The following is a 24107-nucleotide window of genomic DNA, read 5'->3' on the forward strand; positions in this document are numbered from 1 at the left end:
ATTTTGAAAAAACACAAGTTATCTTCTATGCGTCTAAATTTACAAAACTCGTCCAACCTAGTAATAGGTTTTTTTCCAAAATTTTGAATCTCCATAACTTTTTTGAAAAATTTTCAAAACGTCGAAAAAGTCTTCAATTTCTGCTACTCCTCCTTTTAAAAAATTGGAAAACTTTCCGATTTTTTCTGTAGATGCTTTAAAATATATCAACTCTTGGAGCCTACTTGAATATTGAAACTACTGTAATCGTATCAAAATGTACTACATTTGCAAAATGCATTTGATCAATTTAATTTTTTTCGTTCAATTTTCTCCAAAAAAATGGAATAGTAAAAACGTCATAGAGTACATATACAAACATTCCATTCATTCTATACAAAACCAATTGAGGGCCGAGAAATTGAAAAAGCATACAAAAAAGATGCAGGCACTCCTTGATTTCACCATTTACATATCACCTTCGACAATATTCATATTTTCTGAAACTTTTTTATTGGAAAGAGGATAATGATTTATTCAATTGTTTTTGGTATTCTTATTATGATGGAGTCAACCGTTTTAGGATGTCCACCACAGCCAAATGGAAATTGTTATTACGGTAATTGATTAGGTTATTACTGAAATAGCATGAATTAAGCTAATTTTAGGTCAGTACATGCTTTCAAATAGTCAAGGAGGTTTTCAGAATCAGCAGTGCGGGTCGGCGATCAATAGGGATTGGTGTGCAGTATCGTATGTTTTTTTTTGTTAGAAAAAATTGAAAAATGTATAATTGTGTTGTGTTAAGAAAAACTAATTTTTGGTCATTTTTTGGTCGGGTGTACCTGTCTGCTTACCGAATATTGTAGATCTAAGTCAGAAAATTCAAATATATACTTTTAAAAACATGTTTTATTGAATACCACTTTTCCCATAAACTTTGAGCTCTTCACCCTTTTGAAGACTAATTTTGGATACCCCCTCTCACTTGTATGAACTGGTATTCATTATTTGCACACAAACATACAACTCCAGAATGAGGTACTTGATGTCGTTGACTCTACAATTCACTTTCAATTATTCTCATCATTCATTTCAATATGTTTACTCCTTCTTCATACTACAATCAACCATCATTTAATTCGTTTTCTTCAGCCTATCCGAGGTGATTTGGATCATCTTTTTTGATGATAAAACCCAACATTGGGTCAAAAGAGAATTTAATATTTTAGTGAAAACTGAACCAAACTTATATATTCAATAAATATAAAACATTTGGTAGATCACTTTAAAATCCAAATTTATTTTTCTACAGCTACCAACCAGCAACTCAGCAAGCAAACTTTGGGTGTGCATCCAATTTTCCCATAAATGTGAGCACTAAGCTTTTAGTCGGAAAAGTGAGCTACCGTAAAACTATTTTAGGTCGGTGGATCAGTTTGTGGTGAAGGTGCTGGATTTGTGAATCAACAAGGTTGTAGTATGGTCAATACACCAAATGGACCATGTTACTTTTGTTGTTGTAAAGGGGGAAGTTGTAATAATCCTCAGGTACGTTATTTTTTCAGTATGAGAATGGTTATGTATGTAGTGTCTTAAATGGAATTCGAAAAATGTACTGTTAAAAACTACTGAAAATAAGAATTTGATTTTCACTTGCTATAACCCCAAGTTTGAATTTTTCAATTTCCTTATTTTAATTACAGATATTTGCTCGAGAAGCTTCGAAACTTCCAATAAATCAGCAACAAATGCAAACATACAATCCAAATGGATATAATCCATATTCAAGACAAAATTATTATCCAATTCCTTGGTATAATACAGCTTCTCAACCTTCCAATCCATTTTTCCTTATTGTCATTATTCTTATTATATTTTTAATTCTCTCGTATTCTGCTTAAAATCATCGTTTTTTTTTTCTAAAGATCTCTTTTTTTTATTTTATCCCCAAATCTTGATGAGATTCTCCCATTTATTGGTAATTAATTTTCAATTCAATTGTTTTAAAAACCATTCATTATGTACTAAATTTCGATAATGCTACAGTACAGAATGAAGATGAACAGAAAAATTGCAGTTTCAATTGATATAACTCGGAAACAAAACAAATGCCATGCAAATGAGAAAAAAATTTCACAGACAAGTCTCACAGTGAGAGGAGGAAAGAATCAACAAGGGATGATGATGATGATGAAAAATTGAATTTCTCAAGTGAGAAAAACTATTGAAACCGGTGGGTTTTTGTAACTTTCGAGGAATTTTGTGCTTAACGATGGGCGTAAAAAGAATACATTGAAATGCTAGGGAATCGGGGTTTCATAAGCTAAATCTTTTCAAAAACATATTTTAGAAAGTAAACAACAAAAGGAAATAAAAATGAACAGATCAAATAAATTAGCAAAGAAAGAAACGGTAAATGGGGGCAAGGCAGAGATTTTGTGGATTGATATTCAAATATTGAGCCAAAAATAGATAAAAATAAACATCTGTAGCTAGATTTTTGGATAAGAAAGGAGATACAACTAATAAAAATACGAACTAAAAATAATTATTCTAGTTCACCATCTTCCAAATCCATATCTGAATTATCAGCACTTTGGAGCTTTGGAGCAGTTGGTGGTGTAAGCATTGGAGCCACGTCGAATGTTCGAGCACTAAAATTAATTTTAGGTATTTCTAAAGAAATGTATACATTTTTATTTCAAAATAAAATGTTACATTCTCCACCAGCTCATTCGAATCTAAAAAATTTGTGGCAAAGAATCAATATTTTCTGAAGGTTAATAAAACTCAGTTAGGTTTTTAAAAATTTTAAGTATGATTGTTGCCTGATGAATAAATATAAATAAATAAAGTATGGTATGATAATTAAAATAATTTTTTAATTCGAAACAAATGGATCTCGAACAAAATTTTAAATTTGAAATTACGAAAAGTTAGACTTTTGAAAAATAAATCTTCTAACTTAAGCATTTTCTAGCTTTCCCAGGAAATGCCAAGAATCTAGAAAACAGTGATTTTTTAAAGCTGTCTAGGATACAACGTATTTTTTAAACCTATTATTGTATCCGTTTTTTAAAAAATAATATTGCTCTAATGAAATGTGTACCTGGGCACAAACGCTGGCGAAACCGAAGAATTTGTATGATTATTCTCATGATTCTTTCGATTAATCTGATTTTTGTGATTATATCCAGATGACACGATTGGTGGTGGCGGAAAATTAAGCTGTGGAGGTATTGGAGGTGGGGCCAATTTTCCATTTGATGACGATGATGAAGATACGAAATTGTTGGCAAGTGGATCTATTCGAGCACGCTTTTCACTACTGAAAATTCAATTAACAGTTATTTTTAAATGTAATTATTCACAATCTGAACTTTTTTTTTTGTAAATTGTTGATATTATACTAATAAGTATAATATACTTTGAAAAACATTTTTAATTAATAATATTCTGTGATACTTTATTTGTTCTAAAACATTTTCAAACAGTTTTCATTAATTTTCGATTTTTTAAAAAACAATTGACATAAAAATATGGTAACGTAAAATTTTAAATTTTAAAAGGTGAAACGAGATTCTAAACTTCAAAATGACCAATGAAAAAGTCTTGCATGCAATACTAGTTTTAGTAAAATATACTGTATGGTTTTCATTGGAGAATTTTTAAGACCCGTTTTAATATGAAAGCCGAACCTCGTTGAACTGTCAAGTTTTCCAGCCATTCGATCTCGTTCTCGTTTCCGACGTTCTTCTTCCACACCTCGTTCTTTGTTTAATCTGGAAAAATTAAACAAAATTGTTTTATTTTTAATATTCTTAGCTGGCTGTACTTATTTCAAAACAAATCTAACCTTTCAACTGTCAATTCATCTCTCGGAACGTATGCTCTCGGTCGTACATTTACTGTAGAATCAGGTACATGATGAACCATTGGACTATGACTTCTGGCATCTCTCGTACGATCCTGAATACGTTTTTTTGCATTTTCCTCGATATTTCTTAAAACAACTTACTAATTTCCGTACGTCTGGATTCTCCAGCATAGGACGATGTTCACGGAAGTCTGAAACTTTAATTGGAATGCATCAAGACTTAAAATTAATTTTTTTAAAAGTAACTTACTGAATTTGGAAGCATGGTGAAATTGACAGGAATTCCGATATGTTACAAGGAAATCTACTTCCATTTCTGAAAAAAAAACCATTTTTCATAAATATTTTAATAACATGTTGTCTTGCTTAAATAGGGATTTCGCTTTAAAAAAAACCAAAAATCGAACTTTTAAAACTGCTCCTGAGTACGCTCTAAATGATTTTTTTTTTAAATTTAAGCCTATTCTGGCAATTTCAAGCAAAATTCACGATACTCCACCGTAAATTCTATTTTTTTTAACGAAACTTTATACTTAAAAAAAAACTTTAAAATGTATTTTATTTCAAAAACATTCAGGATTTATTTTTACAGCTCAAAAACCTTCTCACTAAAAAATTGATTAAATTTCGAGCATCCATAAATCAAAATTTGATGCACTTTAAATGTCGTTTTTTTTTGTTAAATTCGAATTTTACGAACCTCTCAGCTTCTCGTTCGTCATTGTTTCGTCAAATTTCGCATACCACGGTGAATCTTCATTGATGAAATCGGCAAATAATCGCTCTATCTGAAATTTAGATTAATTGTTAATGATTATTTTACTTTTCAAAAATTTTTGGAAATCTTTCTCTAAGCAATTTTACTACCATTTTTTTCTAAATCTCACCCGGACATTGGCATAGGCTGCCATTAAATGAATAATTACAATAGACATTGACGCTGCAGAATATCGAAGTGACCAGTCTGTTACAGCTATTCTGAAATTTAAAAATTATTACATTTGAATTTATGATTTTGAAAACATACACGTCTGTGGCAAAATAGTAGGCGCAAGATGTCAAAGGTCGATAATGCTCTTCTGAAAATAATGTTCAGTTATTTGTTTTCTTTTCAAAATTAACAATTTACTTTTATCAACTTTTTTCATGATATCCAGAACATAAATATGAGGAAGATGAACGTTGAGATCGAATGCTGAAATTTTTATATTTAAAAGTAATCTGATAAAGTTCTTACCGATTGTCTGTAGAATCATGCTCTCCAGAAGAACAATAATTTGGGCTGCTTCATTCCTAGCCTGAAAAATCACGAAATCGGGTTTCTAAAGTTTGACCCGTGAAATTTGTATTGCAATTGTGCTTTCTAGTGTTTTTAGAAATACAAATAGGGGAAAAAATCTTTAAAAACCTTAATTTCTATACTCACAGTTTCCGTCGTCAATTGTTTTCTATCCTTTCGCTCCCGCCATACACTGATCACATGTGATAATTTTCTTGGACACTCCTGACTTTTACCCGCTAAAAATACACAAGCAGCACCTACGTCCTGAAATGGATTTTTAAAAATTTTTTCAATTTACGGATAAAGGTCTTACTCTATAATCATACTTTTTGAAGCTATGCAAATAATAAAAGCGATGCATATGTGTATGTGCAACGCAAAGACCCGTGTGACCGCTGAAAAAGCATTTTCAAGAACATTTTTTGATAAAGTTTTCGTTGTAAAAGTTACATTTTCATTTTTGGATCTTTAACATTGTTCAATCCATCTATCATTTCTTGGATGAACGCGGCGGCCATTTGTCGGGAGGCTAGTTCTTCTTCTCTGCTCATTCCTTCTTGAATGCTCGCTGTCTTTTTCATCTTAAAAATTCAAAATATTAATTATTGAGTTTTAATTCTAATTTTCGCACCTCCTCTTTGGTGAAGAGCCATTTGGTTGGCGCGGTCCGATGTGCTGGGGAAGCCGCGCCTCGACTCGACACCGACATCGCATTTGAGTTTAATTCTCTAAAAATCTGAATAAATTTCCAGAGTTCCCCAAAAAATTACACATTATTTGATTTTTCACTGTCATAAAATAAAAAATTCCGGTGAAAAGCTTCACAAAAATCCAGTTTTAATGTGAAACCTGGACGACACAAGCGCGCTCAAGCGGACGCGCTGCGTGTCGCGTCGCGGCAGGCAAAGCTTTTTTTCTGAGTCACCTACCCATTTTCAGCCGATTTTCAGTTAAATTTTATCGATTTTCTGTATTTTTCAAGCGTAAGTGTTGCATTATCACGTGCTTTTCAGCTCACATGTATTTTTGACATTGAACATTGAGTGAAAATCCTTTTTTGCATCACTAACACCATTTTTCCTTGTTTTCTGAAAAACACTGTTCATTTTTCGATTTCGCCGAAAAACTCTAACGTTTTTGTGATTTTTTAAGTAATTTAACTTATTTTGAACCAGAAAATCATAGGTTTGCCAAGATTTGCAACGGGTCCCGGGAGAAAATTACGTTTTTCTAGAGTGCTATTGCTAATTTTTATATTCTCGGATTTTCAATTTCTCAATAGCACAATTTGGATGTTCGTGTTTTATATGCGCTAATCAGTGGATCGATCTGTATTCGTGCAAATTCAGCTAGGTATTATCGAATAAAACCGTTCCAGAATTATGAAATATTTCGAAATTTAAGTTTATTCTGCTCATGTGATAGTTGTTTTCTAGTTTCCTTTATGTCTTGACGATTGTTCGGTATCCTGACCGGATATTGCCAGGAGATAATTCTGTAAATGGCCACTACGAATTTTTGTCTTTCCTAGGTAATATCGATTTTTGGACGCTGTCCCGTCGCTTATTCCTCCTTCTCCTCCCTCAGCAATTCCATTTCATTCATCGATTATTTGTATCTATTTATTGTTTTTATCGTGTTTCGTCGTGAACATTTGATATTCTTTTTTATATATTTTTTTCAGCATTGATCAGTATGTCGAATTCGAACAAATTGATCGCAGAGAAGAATGGGTCCAGATATGGCAGAATGATTCATCCTTGGCTCCGAAAAAAGCAAGATGTATGTTTTCTTTTTATTTTTCCAATTTATTGGTAAAAAATTTCCCAATTATCCAGAAAAAGTAAATTTTTGGTGGTTTTTCGTAAAATAATTTTCCGGGTCCTTGTGCTCGTACATAAAAACTCTAACATATATTTTCATCGAATTGTATTTAGTACATGCTGACATTAGAATTTTAGGAGATTCCACCAATCGGGGAACATTTGAAAACGAGCAACACTAAAAAAAATTCACTGATGGTTGTTCAAAATTTTCCAGCATTATTGGGACCTAATCGATAATACCGTTCAGTGTTCAAATGTTTAATTTTTAGATGTTGGCGGACACTCCAAGTCGACGAGAAGGAATGACATACGAGGAGGAGCTGTCAAAACGACAACAAGGAGGAGTCTTCATCTTTGACATTGCCATGCAATTGACACATGGCAAAGGAGAGCAGTGAGTGCAGTGATAGGATAAAGATTTAGAATCGAGTGAATTTCAAGTGAGGCGAATTGTAAAATTTAGGATTTAGATGGGTTCATATAGTTTTACAATTCATAAAAACGCCATCTCTTGTGATCATTTCTTTCGCTTCCTAATCTTTTCGAGACAATGTCTTGATTCTCTCCTCATCGAGCACTGCGATATATTCCAGCGGTCTGAGTGGAGTGGCGGCAACTCTGTTTAACCGATTCTTCAACGTTCACTCGCTCAAACGGTGTGATTTCCGAGACGTGGCGGCAGCATGTGTCTTTTTGGCAGGAAAGAACGAAGATGCACCCAAGAAGCTGAAATATGTGGTTACACAACTGTGGCAGTTCAAATATCCACACAATAAGCAGTTTCAATCAGAGCAACACTTCTTAGATCAGTGTAATGTCGTCACGTTAATAGAGGATGTACTTCTCAAAACCATTTGTAAGTTCTTTATCAATATCCTTCCGAACTGACTTTTCTATTAAAAAATAGTATTTTTTCATTTTGTATTTTCAGCCTTCGATATCAATGTAGATCTACCTCATCAGTATGTTCTAAAATTAATGCGCGATGTCGAGAAAGGTAGAAATGTATACAAGGATATGGTGAAAACTGCATATTACATGGCCACTGATGTGTAAGTTTTCTTTAATTGACTTGAGCCAACTATTACAACTAATATAATTTTTCAGATTAATAATCACCGACTGGAGTGTGCGATACTCATGTGCTTCAATAGCAACTGCTTGCGTAAACATAGCTGCCTTCTTTCATAACATCAACATGGACGATATCGTTCCATTTGAGTTATCTGATAGGTGGTACCGACTAGAAGATCAGTCAATGACTCGTGAAGAAGTTGAGGCCATGACTAAGGAATTCCTAGATATCTTCAGCCGAAATCCACAATTCCACATTGGGTCTCTTAAAAAGATTGATCCACTCGGAAAGGTTAAAATTGTCGGAATGCCGCCACAAGTCTCATCTACAGTAACACCTTCTGGATCGTCGTCTAATCTCAAGAAAATCGATTTGGAGTCATATAAAGGCCGACCGAAGCCACTTTCCAATTCTTCTGATTCGCCTTCAACGCGACCGAGTTTCCTGCCAGATGTAAAGAATCAGAAGGTAGTCGAGCAAGAGTTGATGGAACAAAGGATGAAAGAAGCTGCTCAGCAGAAAATTCATCGTAACGGACACCGTCCCAGCAGCAGTTCTCATCCTCTTCACCACCATTCTACGTCTTCATCAGCTTCAAACAATAGCAATCATCAGAATAGGTCCTCATCCGGTCTATCGGCACACCAACATCAGAAGCCATACAACGAAGATTCTCGATCAGCGAAAAGGTCAATGATGTACGAAGAGACGAATAGGTACGCTTGATAATGTTTTCCCTCCATGAACATACCTCAACAGATCTGAAAAGTCTAAAATGTATAATACTAAACTTTTTCAGTTCGAAAAAACCAAGGATCGATTACAAGATGAGTTTCGTTGCTTCGTCATCAACAACCATAGCTACTATGCACAATGATCATTTTTCGCAAACGACGCACCAGCAAAACATTTCAACATATGCTCGAGGAGTAAACGAAATGATGTTAAATCAAGTCGCTCCGCCTCCTCTCATGTCGGTATCTGCCCAACCTTCCACATATCAAAAAATGTGTATGGAGTATCAACGGTAAGTTAAATTAAAAGCAACACTTATCAGTTTTAACAAGTTAATTGAAAGACGACTTGGAGTTAGCTTGGAAAATGATTAATATAATCTTTCCTCAGTTGCAGAAATCCGGCCGATTCTCGACATACGATGTCATCAACGCAACAAATATCACCTCCTGATGAGCCTTCCCCACCTGTATCACAGATACTACTGCCGCCACCTCCACCGCCGCCAATCTTGCCACCCCGGCTGGATGAGATGGAGGAAGGGGAGCTCGTTTAAGAGCTTCCCTCACTGTTATTTCCGTTTCTTCTACTTTGCTCTTTATTTGGGTTCAATTCCTGATGTACAGTAGGTTTTCTTTCCGCATTTTTATTCAATGTTTCTTTTTTCCTCTTCATTTTTTTTCCTTTTTCCTTCTCTTGTCCTTCCTCGTTCTCACCGGTTTCCACTCTTGTTGTCGACTTTTAGATACTATTCTCACCTTTTTTTCTTTCTTTTCATATTTCTATCTTATCAAATAATGATCTCGATCCTCTCGTTTCGTTTTTTATCAGTTTCACTGTCTTCCTTATTTTTCATTTGATTTGTTTCAACGGTATTATTTTCCTTTTTTGGCAACTAAATCTACGGGATAAACTAAAAAAATACAAAAAAAGTCTTTATCTATCTTGACTCTTCCCGCTTTTCGATGTTTCAGACTTCGTTTCCTTATATATATATATATACTTGTAAACTCTACTTTGTATAATAATAAACGTTTTTTTTTCATTAATAGACAAAGCATATGCAATAAATTAATCGAACAGGCAAAGGAAATGACAAGGCATGATGACTAAAAGGTTTTAAAATCCAAAGAAAAATCGAATAATCTAATTTGAAAATTTAAGAATCGCGGTTCATGTATTTTTGGCGATTAACTTCGATCATCTGCCATTTTCGATTGTCGAATACTCCACGCCACGTACCAGCGTCCAATGTAACCTGAAAATTGTTATTTAGATATTCTTCATATTTAATGTCAAAACTACGATACCTGGGTTCGACACAACAGTTTTTGCTAAATACAAAACGGATGTGCGCCTTTAGAGAGTACTGTAGTTTCAACCTTTTGGTAGCTGAGGTATTTTCATCGATTTGTCATATTTACTCTCACGATTTATTAAAATTTATGTTTTTTATTGTTTTAATTTAGTTTTTCCAATAAATGAATGTATTTGTGTCGAACAACTGAAAATCGATGAAAATTCTGTCAGCTACGAAAGTTTTAAATTACAGTTCTCTTTAAAGACACACGGCGGTTTGTATTTTACAAAAAATTGTCGTGTTGAGACCGGGTACAGTAGTCTTAGGCTTAAAAATCTCAGTATTTCTGGGCAATTCATCGAATTTGTAGTTCCTAACCTTTCCAGTTTGACCATCCGATGCTGATGATGAAATTTTACCAGCTTTCAAATTATTAACAGTTGTAGTTTGACTACGAGTTTTCTCCAAATCACGTCGAATTGCAGATAAATGGAATGATGGAAATGATTGTTTGATTCTCATTGCACATTCGTCCATTTGACGAGGATCCGCAAGTCTAGGTGAAGTCTTGAAAATTTTCATTTTTTAAAGAAAACAAATTATTGGAAACAAATACCTTCTCTCTAACGACAACTTTTTTCGCACGTTCTCTATCTGTTCTAAGCCGTTTTGCTGCTTCTGTTGCGTCCGAAATTCCAAACTTTGACACTGCAATCTTCAAATTTCCAGCCAACGTTTCGGCAACTCGGGCGGTGAATTCTTCGAGTGATTCCTAGAAATAATTGTTTTTATTTGGAAATTCCAATTTTTCTTTACATTCTCTCGTCTTTCCATTTTCGGAAGATATTCGACAGTGATAACAGTAAACGGAAGTGCAAAGAAATAGAAAAGATCAGTCCACCATGAAGAACCCAATACTGAAACTGAAACTTTCCAAGGATACGGACGCCACACACGCACTGAGACGGGTTGAACTACTGAAGACACCTCGAAACACCAAGTACTGAAAATTTAGTAGATTTGGGTTCGAGATTCATGATTTTTGCGCCAAAACTACGGTACCCGGTCTTGACATGACAATTCTTTATCCGACAAAAAGTGTGCGCCTTTAAAGAGTACTGTAATTTAAAATCCTAATTTATGCTGAATTTTCATCGATTTTGCATAGTTTTTCATTAAAAATGTGAATTTTATATTTTATGAAAAAAACTATGAAAAATTGATGAAAATGCGTAAAAAGATTTTTAGATTTTTTTTCACAAATTTGTAGTGACAAACCATATTTTTAGCTGAAAAATCTTGAAATCGAAATCACAAAATATTTGGAAAGTTCAAATGACATACTTAAACTTGATCAATGCCTTTTCTCCACTAGTAATAATTCCTTCTGGAAATGCGAGAAGTGGCATTTGTTCTCTGGTGAGTAGTTGTTTGGCTCTACTGACAAGTTGATCTCTTCCACGTGTTGCTCCCAAATCTACATATCCAAAACACCATCTAATAATCGATGGAATATCCCAAACAGATGGAAGAAGGCATGGAGTAAGAATATCAACTGCTAAATGATCAAGAATTGATACATGATTGGCGCACAAAACTCGAGCTGATTCATCTCTGAAAATCTTTTTTTTTTAATACTAAGAAGTTGTGAATATCTCGGCAAGCAAAAAACATTTTAAGGAATAGTTAGTGACCTTTTTTTTTTAATTTTTTTTAGATACACTAAAAATTACCGAATTTCATTTTGCAAAAAAAGTACAGCACCCGGGTCTTGAAAAACTTTTTTTTTGTAAAATATAAATGGATATATGGAACTTTTGTTGCTGCGGAATTTTTGAAATCAATTTTTCAAAGTTTTTTCGTTAAAATAAATTTTTAAAACTAAAATAACACTTAAAACACATTGATTTTAACAAAAATCGTAAGAAAAACTATGAAAAATCAATGAATCCACAGTAACGAAATTTTAAAGCTACCGTACTCTTTAAAGGCGCACATGTTTTTGTATTTAACAAAAAAATTGTCATTTCGAGACCAGGTACCTCACTTTTGGGACAGAAGTCGCAAAAAAATTTGCGCCTGGGCAATACGGCAAGCTTCCAATTTTTCAGTAACTTGTTTCTATTTTTTTGGAGATATCAAATATTTTTCAAAAAAAAAATCACAAACCTGTGACCAGATTTTTCAACGACAATTCCGAGAATTGAGCACATAATTCGAAGAGTGTGCATTCTCAAAGCAGCAGATTTTCTGAGTAGACATGCAACAATAAATGTGTGGAAACCGAGGAAAACACGAATTAAAAGAATAATTAAACCTGAAATTTTGATTTTTTAAAACTTTTACTTTTTGGAATGTGTCAAAAAATTTGAAAAAAATCTCACCAACTGGAGCATAAATAATCGAAAATATTTTAGCAATCGTATCTTCATTTCGTTTTTGATGGAATAAATCTTCGATACGAAGATCTTCTGTATTTCCAGAAGACGATGCTTCTGGTGATGCCATTCTAAATTTTAGGATTTTTTTAAATTTTTCATGGTTTTTTCAAAATATAATGTTATGGATAATCAGGTAGCCTATAGAAAAAATAATCTGAAAACTCTTTTCAAAAACCTACCAAGCAAAATCATTTATTTATTGACTTTTAGTCATATTTGGCACACAAACGCACATATCTTTCAAACTTGAATGTAATTGAAAACTAGGGAAACGTTTAAATAGACTTTGGCTCATTTTTTGTGAATAATTCAGATTAATTTATGATAGAAAAAGTGTGGTTTTTGGGGAGGGGGCGGGGGCTTATGGAAAGTAAAACAAACTATTAATTTTGGAAAGTAAATTATAGGGGGGAGGGGGGGTAAAAAATGGGAAAAAAGTAAATGTGAAAATCCTAAAAATCTAGACGAAAATCTATCCTAGTCGGAGTTTTTATCAGATTTCAAGAATTTCGAATGAAAGTAAAATGGGATAACTTCTGTGGATATAAAACAGAGATAGTTCACATGAAAGAAATGTGGGGCGATCCTCGAAAGGACAATTGACTTTTGAATCTTGAATTTTGAGGCACTTTCTTTGATAATTAAAAATAATTATTGTTGAGAATCCGATGATCCTTGTCCTGGAAATTGTTCTTGCTGCTGTTGTTGTTGTTGTTGTTGTTGTTGAAGTTCACGCCATTTTGGATCTTTTTTGGTGAGCTGAAAATCATAAGAATGAAACAAACTGATTGATAACGCCAAATAGCGGAGAAAACATGTTTTTAAAATAAATTGTGTTGTGATCAGTGATTTTTGATGTTTCAATCGGAATTTTTTCAAAGCAAATGGTTTCAAATTGAGAACAACATAAATAAAATCTTTTAAAAAACGAAAATTGTTACTAAAATTCAGAATTGAAACTAATAAAAACATACCACTTGTGCTCCATCGTTAGAGTAGAAAATTTGATAATCTTCAGTCCTTTCGCCAAACAGACGAGCTCTGCAAAAAATTAAACGATTTATCAAAGTAGACCTCCCATGGGCTCACCTGGCTCTCGCAGCTTCAATTTGCCGGATGCAATGACGGGAAAGTCTCATGTCAGCGCGCATTTTCGTCACGGTGCGACATTTGATAGCGTCTTCCATTGCTCTGTAGTAATGAGCATCTTTCATCATTTCTTTTGAGATTTCTTCCATATCTTGATCTTTAACTGTTCCACTTGAACCATCCATCTCAAGAGCCTCTGCCAGCGTAAGCATCGGTTGCCTCTCGGAAGATGTTGAAGAAGTGGCAACATCTTCAGACGATGAGTTTCCCATAGAATCAATGACTTCTTCGACCATTTCAACTTCCATATCCGTTGCTGGAATCAGATACTCATCAGAAACAACCACCGGAGAAGATGCTGAGAAGTTTGGCGATGACTCGTGATGGGAGAGTGTTGGTCGTGGAGTTGATGTTTTTTTTCGTGGTGAAAGGATCAGTGGTCTTCGGGAGAGCACACTCTGAAGCAATAAATTAGAAAAAATATCAAAGTCTCCTAATAAATAATTCTAATATATTAAACTTACCGGTCTCTTAGCAGGCCCTTTTTCTTGTGCAACAGCTCCCATAACTCTTTGAGAAAAGATCCCGCCAGGAGAGGATGAAGTTGGTGGTCTTGATATGACTCCAGAAGATAATGAACGTCCTCCACCAAGTGATGCAGTAGCTGTGAACGATTCTAATGGAATCTGATATTTAGCCATCGAAGGACGAACTCCAGCAACAAAAGATCTCGCGAGCATTGATTTTAGAGGGCGTTCTTCCGGCTCTTTTTCTACTGGTGCCGGTTTTGCGACAGGAGTTGCTGGTTTTTCAACTTTTTGAACAGCACTCTCCTTAGTTTTCGATCGTGTATTTCTGGCGATAAATTTTTGACTTGTTGTCGGTTCTGGTGTCTGCTCCGAAGATGTCACTTTGTCTTCTGGCTCCGTCTGAATAAAAAACATTATCCTAGTAATTCGAATTTCAACATGCTACAAAGTAAAAGAGGAATTTCAAAAGTTACAAATTAAGTTCTAATCTATTATTTAATAAATTCAGTAAATAAAACTCACCGAAGAAGTAGCAGCGATCCCTTTGGCCAAATTATAAGCCAAGGCCTTTCTCGGCTTCTTCGTTGCTGCTTCTTGTTTCTTGAATTGTTTGGCATTGATCAATCGCTTAACTTGCTGAGATCTTTTCTGAACCATTTTGGCAAATTGTTCATCTCGTTCCTTCAAACGAAGACGTTCACGTGGATCATTTGGTGAAACTGTTGGTTCTCTCTCTACACTTTCAGGAGTTGGATCGTGTTCTTCTTCGTGTGAAATTTTCCGTTTCTTAGCTGGAGTTGATGGAGCTGTAGCAGGAACTTCGTGTTTTGCCACCTTCTTGATTGGTGAATTTGTAGCGGAAGTTGCGAGACGTGTTGCTTTACGTCGTTCACCAGATCCCATTGGAGCTTGTGGAGACTGATGGGAAGTTCTAAAAAATTTAATTGCTTCTTTGATTTCCATTTAGTAAGATTTTTTAAATTTCGTTACGCAGGATGTTCTCTAACTCGAACATTTTTTGACAAAACTTACAGTTCAGAAACATCGTCTGACTCTTCTTCTGCATGTTTTTTCTGACTGCTCTCTTGCTCCTTCGTTCCTTGAGCCGATTCTTCTGCTTTTGTATTAATCTCTGCTTCTCTTCTCAATTGCAGAAACACTTGTCGCTGCATTACGTTCAGATCATTCACACTTGTACCACCTTCTTTTCCAACAAACGATAATGTCCTCACTGCCTTCTTTCTCTTCTCTTCATCGTGAACCATTTTCGTACGCTCTTCTGGATTTTGCACGTAGGCTTTTTTCGTTGGTGAAGGTGTGAGTACGATTTCATTTGCTGGTGGTTCACAGCCGTGATATGCCACATAAACGTTGCGACGAGTCCAGTTATCCCAGCTTTCCGCTGGATCCAACTCAGTAGCGCGGCAGTTCATTTTAGCGAATTCATATATTCTACGAAGATGACAATGATGAATGGGGCCAGCATTCAAGTGACGACGATATCCAGATATTGTCTTGTAACCATATGTGCATTTTCTACAGAATGGGCACATGAAGCCAGCTTCTGGGACCTGTGAAAAATATTAATTTTTGTTATAAGAATTATGTGATAAAATAAGAGTATTAACTAAAAAGCTTGAACTTACATCCAAAACATTATCTTTTTTCTTGAGCATTTCCTCCGTGTGATTGAGAAGATGTGTCTGAAGCTCGACAACACTGCACGAGTGGAACTCACATACGGTACAGACCCATGGCACTCTGGAACTTTTATAAAATCGTGAAAGAGGATGTTTTAGCCAAAAATCGAGCTAACATATTCATTCACAAGCTTTTTCGTTTCGAGCAGAACCAGCTTTTCTTCTTACCTTTTTTTACTCGGTGTCGTCTTAACGTCTGGTGAAATAGCAACAGGAACTCCAAAAGCTTCGATGGCAGATTTGTTGAAATTGTGATTCCTGAAGCACTCCTCGGCGAAGTGCTCAGTACAAATTGGACCGGCAGCAATTGAAAACGATACAGGACCCATTTTACTGCGAAGAATATCTTTGTATTTGAATCCAAGCAAATTTGCCCAAATTCTGCGCCTATCCAAGTCTGCTGGGAAGTTTAGATGCATCTCTCCCGATTTCATTACTCGATTACAAACTGTACATGGCTTATGAGTCAAATTGGAGTATGGAGAAAACTTCTTGAAATGATCAACAACATATATTCTCAGTCTCCCATTTGACATCCGGTACACTTCTAAATGCTCTCCATCTGGCGGAGTTCGTGTCATTCGGCTTAAAGTCTCCGGAATAACTTGGCACGGAAAACTGGAGTAGACACTTTCGCCTTTGCCGTGGATAATTTCTTCTCTTGGTTGTGACGACGAAGCTTGTTTAGTTGGAGTGACTTGGCTTTCATCAAGAACTTCACCACTTGATGTGACAGTTGGCATTACGGGAATCTGAAAATAAAATGATGTATTCTATTCCGGCCAATGGGCACATGCATTAATACGAGAATGAAAATGTAAACGTACATCGTGTTCGTCCTCATCTTCTCCTATTACGTCAACATCACCCTCAGTTTCCTGCAATGCGTCTACAGTTGAGGATTCTTCACCAGAATGCTGTGAATCCTAAAAATGCATTGATATTCATAAGCGGCGAGAATGTTTCTCAATTATCACCATACCTGTTCAACTGAGTGCACCGTCACGTGTGAGTCTTCTGGTTCTTCAATATCATTATAATCCCTTTTACTGGGTCTAGTACTCAGCAATTCTTCCGACATTTCCTGCAATCAAATATTTTTGGAAAAGCCTTTCTTTTGCAAATTCTACACATTTTGAGCACAAAAACAGAAAATACAGTGAATTTAATTGTTTAAAACGCTCAAGAGATACAAATAATAACGAAAAACATTGATAATAAGTGAAAAATGAGTCGAAAGTGTAAAAATCGATAATTGTCCGGCCAATTTTTGTACAATTCTGGCTCCCACTCATCTGATGTACGCAAACACCGCCACGCGCGGTTGCGTACTTTTTCTATGACGTCTCTCCGTTTGCTACGCTCTCTCGCCGAACAAGCGACTTGGAACTGGAGGGACGTTGAATTGATGATATCAATATGGAGACAGGTCATTTGTATAAATGATTGACACCAATTTATCCAAAATACCACGGAGATAACACCAGGAGTTTGAGAAGTACATATTCGTTAACAATAAGTGATTTAAAGCAGGGGAATTAATTAATTACAACGGGAACATCATAAGCTTGGAACATTTCGTTGCCAAATTAAATCGAACGGAAGACAGTTTTCTCTAGGTTCAGGTATAGTAGAAGCTTGAGCAAACATATGCGTATAGTAAGTGATGTTTACTCAGGTACTCATATTCTATTAGATACCGTACCCCGAAAACTAGAAATAGGATTTCTAGTTTTCGGGGTACGGTATCTAATAGAATGTCTTCCAGAAACGATTATAACAGACACGTAATCTGGGTGGAATGCTGAAAAATAATTCTGATTTTTATTTAGAAAAATTATTTCAGAAGATGCATCTTCCTCTTAAGATGCTCTCAATTTTTCTTCCGTACACAATTAAAAATCATAATCTGGTGACAGCTCATACAGAAGCGCAATTCTTGCCCTGGCTTGTGAAGTGATTACATTTTTCGAAAATTATAATGTATTATTCGTCTGAATACAATACTTAGCACGAGCAAAAGATTTCAAAGATGACAAGTCATTAGACATCTCTTCATAAAAGCGATTACGGTATAACTTCTTATTGGGAGTCGACTTAAACCCCCAAAGACAAGAAACACATTAAAAAACAAATAGTGAAAAATTCTTAAACTCAATAACAAACAATCAGACTACCGTACTCACACAAATGAAAGTTTTCTGCCATCTGTACTTTTAATATCCGGCCTCTCTAGGGAAGCATTTGTAAAAAAATTGTTTCATGGTTTAATCAAGTTACAATAAATTGTAGCTCGCGTAAATGTTCATGCATGAATCTTAAATTTCCAGGTGTCAATTTTCCAAAAACCTATCTTCACTTCTCAAGTCTAAAATCTCTCGGATCCCTTCCTTCTCCTCCCCCGATTTCACTGATCAAGTCCGTGTGCAACTCTGCGTATCTTCATCTTACACACTATTCAGTGTTTAATGCTCACTCAGGCGGGCTCAAAACAGTGTAAAAATGGCCTCTAAACCCTCTTCCGTCGTTCTGCCAATTTCTCTATTGCCAACAAAACAACCAACATGCCATCCATATCACTACTACTACAAGAGTTTTTTTTGAATAAAACCAATCTCGCATACTTTTTCTACTTTATGAAGCATCAAAACTCAGTACAATTTCTATTTTTAGATGGCTGACGATGAAGATGATATAGTTTGGATTCGTGAAGATACAGCTCAATCATCAGTTCCAACATCTCCAACAACTCCAGCAACTATCATTGAAGCTGCACCTGTATTGAGTGATGCATTTGATAAACCAATTCTAAAATCAGTTGAAACTATTTCTGTATCAAATGGACCACCTGAAGTCACAATCAGTGCTCCACCACCAACTCCTCCAGCTGCTCCATTAGCCCCACAGATAACTCCAATGGTGCTTTCAACAGTTCCAGATGCAGCTCCTGCTCAGGATATTCCAGCTTTAATTTTAGCTGCACTTGCACCAGAACCAGTTCCAGAACCCGAACCAGAAGTTGAGGCTAAGCAGAATGTAATAGTGGAAAAAGAAAATGAGATTAAAGATCAACAACAAAATGATCAACTCTCCGCAAAGTTGGATCCAAAAACTCCAAATTCAGTTGATGATAACAGCATGAGTTTTGATATCAGTAAGTGTTATAAAGAAATTACTCTTTATTAATATTATTTCTTCGGAGATCAGTCATGCGAAAGCTGTCCGTAATGAAAACCGTTTACATGGTTACAAAATTGGCTTCTCGTTAATTCGATTCATTAATTTATTTTTCCCATCTTCCAAACAGAATTCTAATTTTCAATTTTCAGGTGAATGTGAGCGAAAATTCAACACCGCCATCCGAGAGGCAAATGATATTCTAGAGGATTTCGATAAAAAATCAAAACAAGTTGCTGAAAATACTAAATTCGTTGCAAAGGAGTAAGTTGTTTGTTTGACAAGCAACAAGACAGTTTAATGAACTTTTCAATTTTAGTAATTTTGAAGAGAAAAAAATCAGGTATAGCTATCTTATAGCCTAAGCTTGAGTTCCAACCATTCCTCTAACTTTAAAGAAGTTTGACAAGATTGTGTAAAACGTTTTCAAAGTTGTTTAGATAGCAAGAAAAAGTCATTTTCAAGATTGGCCGAGCTCGCCGCAGATGCCCCAAGAGTGTTCCAGAAGACAATTGAAGATCATTCTCAAGTTCCAGAGATATCAGAATTACCGAGTGGAGGGTTTGTTCAAACAAATGTCTTTGGTAGAGTTCATGATTTACAGTCTTCCCAAAAATGTCGAATCTGTATTGATTGGGGAAGGGATTTTGGAAGAAATCACAGGAACACTTGTACTTCCAACTGGACAAGTCTTAGTAACAGATGAGCGTGTTGGAATTCTATTATTCAATTTGGAAGGAGATGTTCTGGCTAAGGTAGTATTTTTTATGGTTTTGTAAAATTCACATAGTTTCTATAAGGATAAGGTCATTACAAAATAATCTTCGAGGAATTCTGCAATCCTACAGTAATAGTGAGCTAATTCCAAACATTATTAAGTTTCCAGATCTTGAATTTGATGTTCTGGAAGGTAAACAGACATTAAAAACTAGTTAACAAATATCAGGATTTCGTCTTCGATATGTAATTTCTCAAAAATGAGAACCTTGTCTATCAGATAAATTAAATTCCTAATTACAGATCAACCCAGCAGATTTCCGTAAACTATGGAGTCCAGTTTATCATAAGGAACATATTTTGGTAGGTTTCAGTTTTTGCCCAAAATTTGACACAGTTGCCAATTTTGCAAATGGTAGGTAACGTTCTTGCTATCAATTATTGTCAATTTGGCAAACTAAAAGTTTCTGGAAATTCCGAGCACACATTATGAGAACAAAATAAGCAACAAAAAAACAATCAAAAACATCTTAATATTCAGGTGCTTGCTGATGCAAAAAATGCTGAAAATCATTGGTCCCGTCATGTGATAAAGTTTACTTGCCAATTGGAATATGTTGCAAAAATTGAATGCCCTTCTTGGTTGGCAGAATGTACAATTTTAAGAGAACGTCTGAGTATTGCACATAATGATCATTTATATCTTTGTGTTTGTGGAGAGGTTTGTTATACGAAAGAGGGTTCTTTATATCCTTAAGTTTGACATTATTTAGATATTCTCTGGTATCTACGAACTGACTCCAATTGGACAATGGACTGAGTTGGAATATAAATTATCAGAAGCTTACATCGATATGCTAGCCTTTGCAACAATTGGACCAATTACTCAGCTTCTCGTTGTAGAAGGTAGGCCCTTTCATATGTTTAGAGTTTATTATTTAACCAAGCAGCCCAGATAATGCAGAACATAATTTTAAATATTTATCAACAGCGGCTCAACAACAAGCCCTTGTGACGAGAAATAAAACTAGTAATTTCTAGGCCGTCGAAATTATGTTCTACTGGTTTCTGTACGGGAATCTCGAATTGTAGATAGAAAGCGAATGGCAATTTGTGAACGTCCTGGAGCTTTGGCAAAGGATGAAGCTGGTAAAATTTTCTGGATCATCATTTTTCGGAAATGTACAATTTTGACATTTTTAGGTCGCCTATTCGTATCTAATCGGTTCTCTGCAAGTATCCAGTTAGTTGACACAATGCGTTGGGTATCAGAGAAAAATGTGGCCATTACTGAAGCTTTTGTGAGTTGTAAAAGTTTATCCAAATTCATTTTTCTGAAAATGTTTTCCAGGTCCGCCATTTCACAGCATGTTGGGGACTTTTGGCAATTCCATTGAAAAATGCAGTTCGTCTCCAGAGATATTCTTTCCGTTCCCTTCGATAAACTCCTTAATTTTTAATCATATTTTTTTCAATTTGCCCTGTTTGTAAAAATAAAAACTTCACAACTTCAATCAATTTTACATGACATTTTAAGAAGATAAATTAATGAATTAAAAAAATAATTATATATTGTCTACTAGACTTGATCATCGGTTTTCTTTTTAGAAATCTTCGTCTGATCCACTTTCTTCAAATGTCCCGGACTGGTAACATCGATTTTCCATGCCAACGCTTTCAGTTCAGCCGCCAAGTTTTTAACGATTTCTCTGGAAGTTAGAGAGGATTTGAAATTACAAAAAATTATGTACTCACTTATTTGCCTCAAACTGCATATATTTCTTGTGAAGCTCTTCGGAAATCCATTTTCCCTGATACCATATATGTCCTTCTACTGGTGGTGTTTTAGAGATTACAATCGCGAATCCTGGAAAATTATTCAAATTGTTGTAACTTTGAAAAGTAAGAGAGAAAATTACTTTGCTCCAGCTCTGCTCTTCTTTTCTGTCGTTCTTCATCCATCGGTTTTTTCAATTCTGAGTCATCAAGCATCAATTCAATGTAGTCTTCACCAGTCATTCGTTTCCATGTGGGTTCACGGCGTTTTTCAATTATTTGTCTGAAAAAAAAGATAATTATGACTGGAATAGGTACAATATCAACTAACCGAATGTCACTCATTCTCTGCAAAGCGTTTTTACACTGATCAGCCAAATCATTCGGATTTTCTCCTTGATTCAATGGCTTCCGTTCCATTACTTTTTTGAGTATCGTTGATAAATATGATGTTCTGCAAATAATGTATCAAATGATATATCTTATGATTAATTACTTACTTGACATTGAGATCATTAACCAACTCTCTTCCATATAAACACAATTCTCCCGTTGAATACTTTTCTAAATTAGTTTCTTTTTGCGGCGACTCACGGATGTGTGATTGTGGTTCTGTTTGCTGAGCCATCGTCTCCTGAAATAAGATAATAAAATTCTAACACTAAATAAATGTGCACAGAGTGAATGCTCGACTTCATTCAATAACTTGCACACTACAGAACAAAATGGTCTATAATTTGTATTCAAAGCGTGTTTTGGTGGAAAATTGCATGTTGTGGGGGATAAAATTCGACTTTGAAGTAGTTTCCACGGAACAAAATAAATTTAATAAAATTTAATATAGACTCAAACTAATTTCAGAAGATTAAATACAATATTTTTTTAATCAAATTCGTATTTATCAAATGATTATTTCCACAAACCTGGGCTCTTTGCTGTGAAGAAGCAGATGTTTGTTGTGGTGGATGACCAGTTTGTGGTGGAATTGAAACTGTTGGTGGATTCGCAAAGGCTTGTTCGGCTTGAAGTTGTCCAGCTCTGTTTTGTTGTTGTTGCTGATGTTGTTGAAGCATGTACTCTTGCTGTTGTTGTTGCCGTGCAGCCAGTTCTTGCTCCTGCTGTTAAACGATTTTAGATATTTCGATTCAGAATTTAGATTCTTAAATTTCTGAACAAAACTATGGCGTGATCAGAAAAATTATTAAATTCAAAAATCATAAAATTAAGCTCTTGCTGTCAGAATTAAATTTCAAGTTTTATAACTCACCAATTGAGCATTTCTTGCTTCATTATCCGGTCTCCGAGCAATTGTTTGAGTTGGTGCAGCATGAGGATTAGTGGCTGTAGAATACGTTGTTGGTTGTTGAAGAAGTTGACTGAGATGGGATTGTTGTTGTGGCGGAGCTGGTGGAAGTGGAGCAGAAGAAAGATGTTGAGCAAGAAGAGAAGTTGTCGGATGATGCATTGGTGGAGACGAGAAATCGGGCATGTTTCTGAATATAAACAGTTATGAATGTTTTCTAAATAAATTTTTTTTGCCAGATTCCAGAATCCCTGAAGCGAAACTCTGTGATTTTTGCAAAAAAAATACGGTACTCGGTCTTGGCACGACACATTTTTGTTAAATGAGGAAATATGTGTGCGAAGAATTGTAAAAAAAAGTGTTCAAATTTTTTTAAAAATAAACTAATATATTTTTATTTCAAATTTTGAACTTTGAAAAATTGAGGAAAATTCGGCAGAAATTAGTTTGAAACTACAGTATTCTTTGAAGGCGCACTACTTTTAATATTTACAAAAATTGTCGTGTCTGTGGAGACCTGGTACTATATTTTTGGAGTAAAAAAGTAAAATTTCGTGTTTGGGAAATTATGGAAAAATTGCTGAAACTTACGGATCCATCATTGGAGGCATTCCTTGTGGCATTCCAGGTGGCATCCCATGCATCGGTGGATATCCATATGGATGACTTGAAGGAGGCATCCCAGGCATTCCGGATGGTCCTGCTTGCATTCCGTATCGATTTTCTTGACTCCACATTGGTTCTTGTTTTACTGAATATGCTTCAGGGGATTAGAAAATGTTCTTTTTTTTTTATGGGGAAGGAGATTTGGACTTATTTATATTATGGGATTAGGAGAATGTAAATCTGACTTTGTAAGTGTTTTCTGTGATCCGATCTAACGGAAAGCTTTGCAAAAATGTGGATAATCTATATCTTCAAAGGTTTAGCTTCAAATAAATATAATAATCAAGAAAAACTTGAAAAATGTTTTTCAGGCGCGATTTGCACATTTTATTTCAATTATTTTAAATGCAAATATCAAAATTGCAGCTGTTGGGTGAAATTCCACAAGAGGAATTATTTTTGCATGATATTTCCAGCTAAAGCCTCACTTTGAATTCCCATAAACGGTGGTGGACCGCCTGGAGGCCCCGGTTGAGGATATTGAGGAGACTGTGGAATGTATGGCATCGGCATTCCAGCTTGATACATTGGATAATATGGTGTAGGTGGAAATGGTGGAGGTTGATTTGGGTTGCCAGGCGGGTAATTTGGGGGTTGATTCGGATTCATTGGTGCTGAAGTTTTGGAATTT

At 35.1% G+C, this 24107-nt stretch overlaps 7 protein-coding genes and 1 non-coding gene across 9 annotated transcripts; 3 read left to right on the forward strand and 5 right to left on the reverse strand.

Moving 5' to 3' along the window:
- The first annotated feature begins 438 nt into the window (after nt 1-438).
- Nucleotides 439-2051, forward strand: C06G4.6 (uncharacterized protein). Its single transcript, NM_001038260.2, has 5 exons — nt 439-598; nt 648-732; nt 1295-1352; nt 1405-1530; nt 1686-2051. The coding sequence occupies exons 1-5, from the start codon at nt 508-510 to the stop codon at nt 1881-1883; spliced, it is 558 nt and encodes a 185-aa protein (NP_001033349.1). The 5' UTR covers nt 439-507; the 3' UTR covers nt 1884-2051.
- cit-1.1 (Cyclin-T1.1) lies at nt 1981-5869 on the reverse strand. Its single transcript, NM_001382928.1, has 15 exons — nt 5773-5869; nt 5592-5722; nt 5455-5536; nt 5286-5405; nt 5097-5157; nt 4989-5054; nt 4887-4938; nt 4747-4837; nt 4560-4647; nt 4110-4175; nt 4001-4050; nt 3839-3951; nt 3681-3764; nt 3092-3310; nt 1981-2636 (listed from the first exon to the last, which is right to left on the reverse strand). Exons 1-15 carry the CDS (start codon nt 5848-5850, stop codon nt 2531-2533), a joined length of 1407 nt encoding a protein of 468 aa, NP_001370392.1. The 5' UTR covers nt 5851-5869; the 3' UTR covers nt 1981-2530.
- Nucleotides 5870-6819: 950 nt separating this feature from the next.
- On the forward strand, nt 6820-9822 carry cit-1.2 (Cyclin-T1.2). 2 transcript variants are annotated; one of them, NM_066344.7, is made up of 7 exons: nt 6826-6923; nt 7237-7361; nt 7561-7823; nt 7899-8019; nt 8075-8758; nt 8842-9069; nt 9174-9822. In NM_066344.7, the coding sequence occupies exons 1-7, from the start codon at nt 6837-6839 to the stop codon at nt 9331-9333; spliced, it is 1668 nt and encodes a 555-aa protein (NP_498745.1). In that variant the 5' UTR covers nt 6826-6836; the 3' UTR covers nt 9334-9822. The 2 variants fall into 2 exon arrangements, with proteins under 2 accessions (NP_001370391.1, NP_498745.1); NM_001382929.1 differs by having other exon boundaries at nt 6820-6923; nt 7237-7823; nt 9174-9817.
- On the reverse strand, nt 9801-12586 carry F44B9.5 (Lipid droplet-regulating VLDL assembly factor AUP1 homolog). The gene is made up of 7 exons (NM_066345.8): nt 12462-12586; nt 12247-12394; nt 11422-11691; nt 10894-11080; nt 10694-10849; nt 10456-10644; nt 9801-10035 (listed from the first exon to the last, which is right to left on the reverse strand). The coding sequence occupies exons 1-7, from the start codon at nt 12583-12585 to the stop codon at nt 9937-9939; spliced, it is 1173 nt and encodes a 390-aa protein (NP_498746.1). The 5' UTR covers nt 12586; the 3' UTR covers nt 9801-9936.
- A 109-nt stretch (nt 12587-12695) lies between these two features.
- Nucleotides 12696-16921, reverse strand: lin-36. Its single transcript, NM_066346.7, has 10 exons — nt 16820-16921; nt 16665-16763; nt 16006-16589; nt 15784-15904; nt 15170-15708; nt 14660-15068; nt 14132-14536; nt 13608-14065; nt 13493-13559; nt 12696-13277 (listed from the first exon to the last, which is right to left on the reverse strand). The coding sequence occupies exons 1-10, from the start codon at nt 16916-16918 to the stop codon at nt 13170-13172; spliced, it is 2889 nt and encodes a 962-aa protein (NP_498747.2). The 5' UTR covers nt 16919-16921; the 3' UTR covers nt 12696-13169.
- Nucleotides 16922-17081: 160 nt separating this feature from the next.
- On the reverse strand, nt 17082-17155 carry F44B9.11. Its single transcript, NR_052486.1, has one exon. It is a non-coding gene; the product is annotated as an Unclassified non-coding RNA F44B9.11 (non-coding RNA).
- Nucleotides 17156-18510: 1355 nt separating this feature from the next.
- On the forward strand, nt 18511-21243 carry F44B9.2 (uncharacterized protein; the record flags this gene model as incomplete). The annotated part of the gene is made up of 10 exons (NM_066347.6): nt 18511-18991; nt 19167-19278; nt 19480-19575; nt 19619-19769; nt 20035-20094; nt 20273-20452; nt 20505-20637; nt 20773-20880; nt 20935-21032; nt 21083-21243. The coding sequence occupies 10 exons, from the start codon at nt 18511-18513 to the stop codon at nt 21173-21175; spliced, it is 1512 nt and encodes a 503-aa protein (NP_498748.1). The 3' UTR covers nt 21176-21243.
- On the reverse strand, nt 21233-24090 carry mdt-30 (Glutamine/asparagine-rich protein mdt-30). Its single transcript, NM_066348.7, has 9 exons — nt 23905-24090; nt 23402-23561; nt 22775-23000; nt 22431-22625; nt 22008-22141; nt 21839-21961; nt 21651-21790; nt 21487-21598; nt 21233-21440 (listed from the first exon to the last, which is right to left on the reverse strand). Exons 1-9 carry the CDS (start codon nt 24083-24085, stop codon nt 21311-21313), a joined length of 1401 nt encoding a protein of 466 aa, NP_498749.1. The 5' UTR covers nt 24086-24090; the 3' UTR covers nt 21233-21310.
- Between the last annotated feature and the right edge of the window lie 17 nt (nt 24091-24107).

This window comes from Caenorhabditis elegans, chromosome III (assembly GCF_000002985.6).
Source record: "Caenorhabditis elegans chromosome III".
Lineage (NCBI taxonomy): Eukaryota > Metazoa > Nematoda > Chromadorea > Rhabditida > Rhabditidae > Caenorhabditis > Caenorhabditis elegans.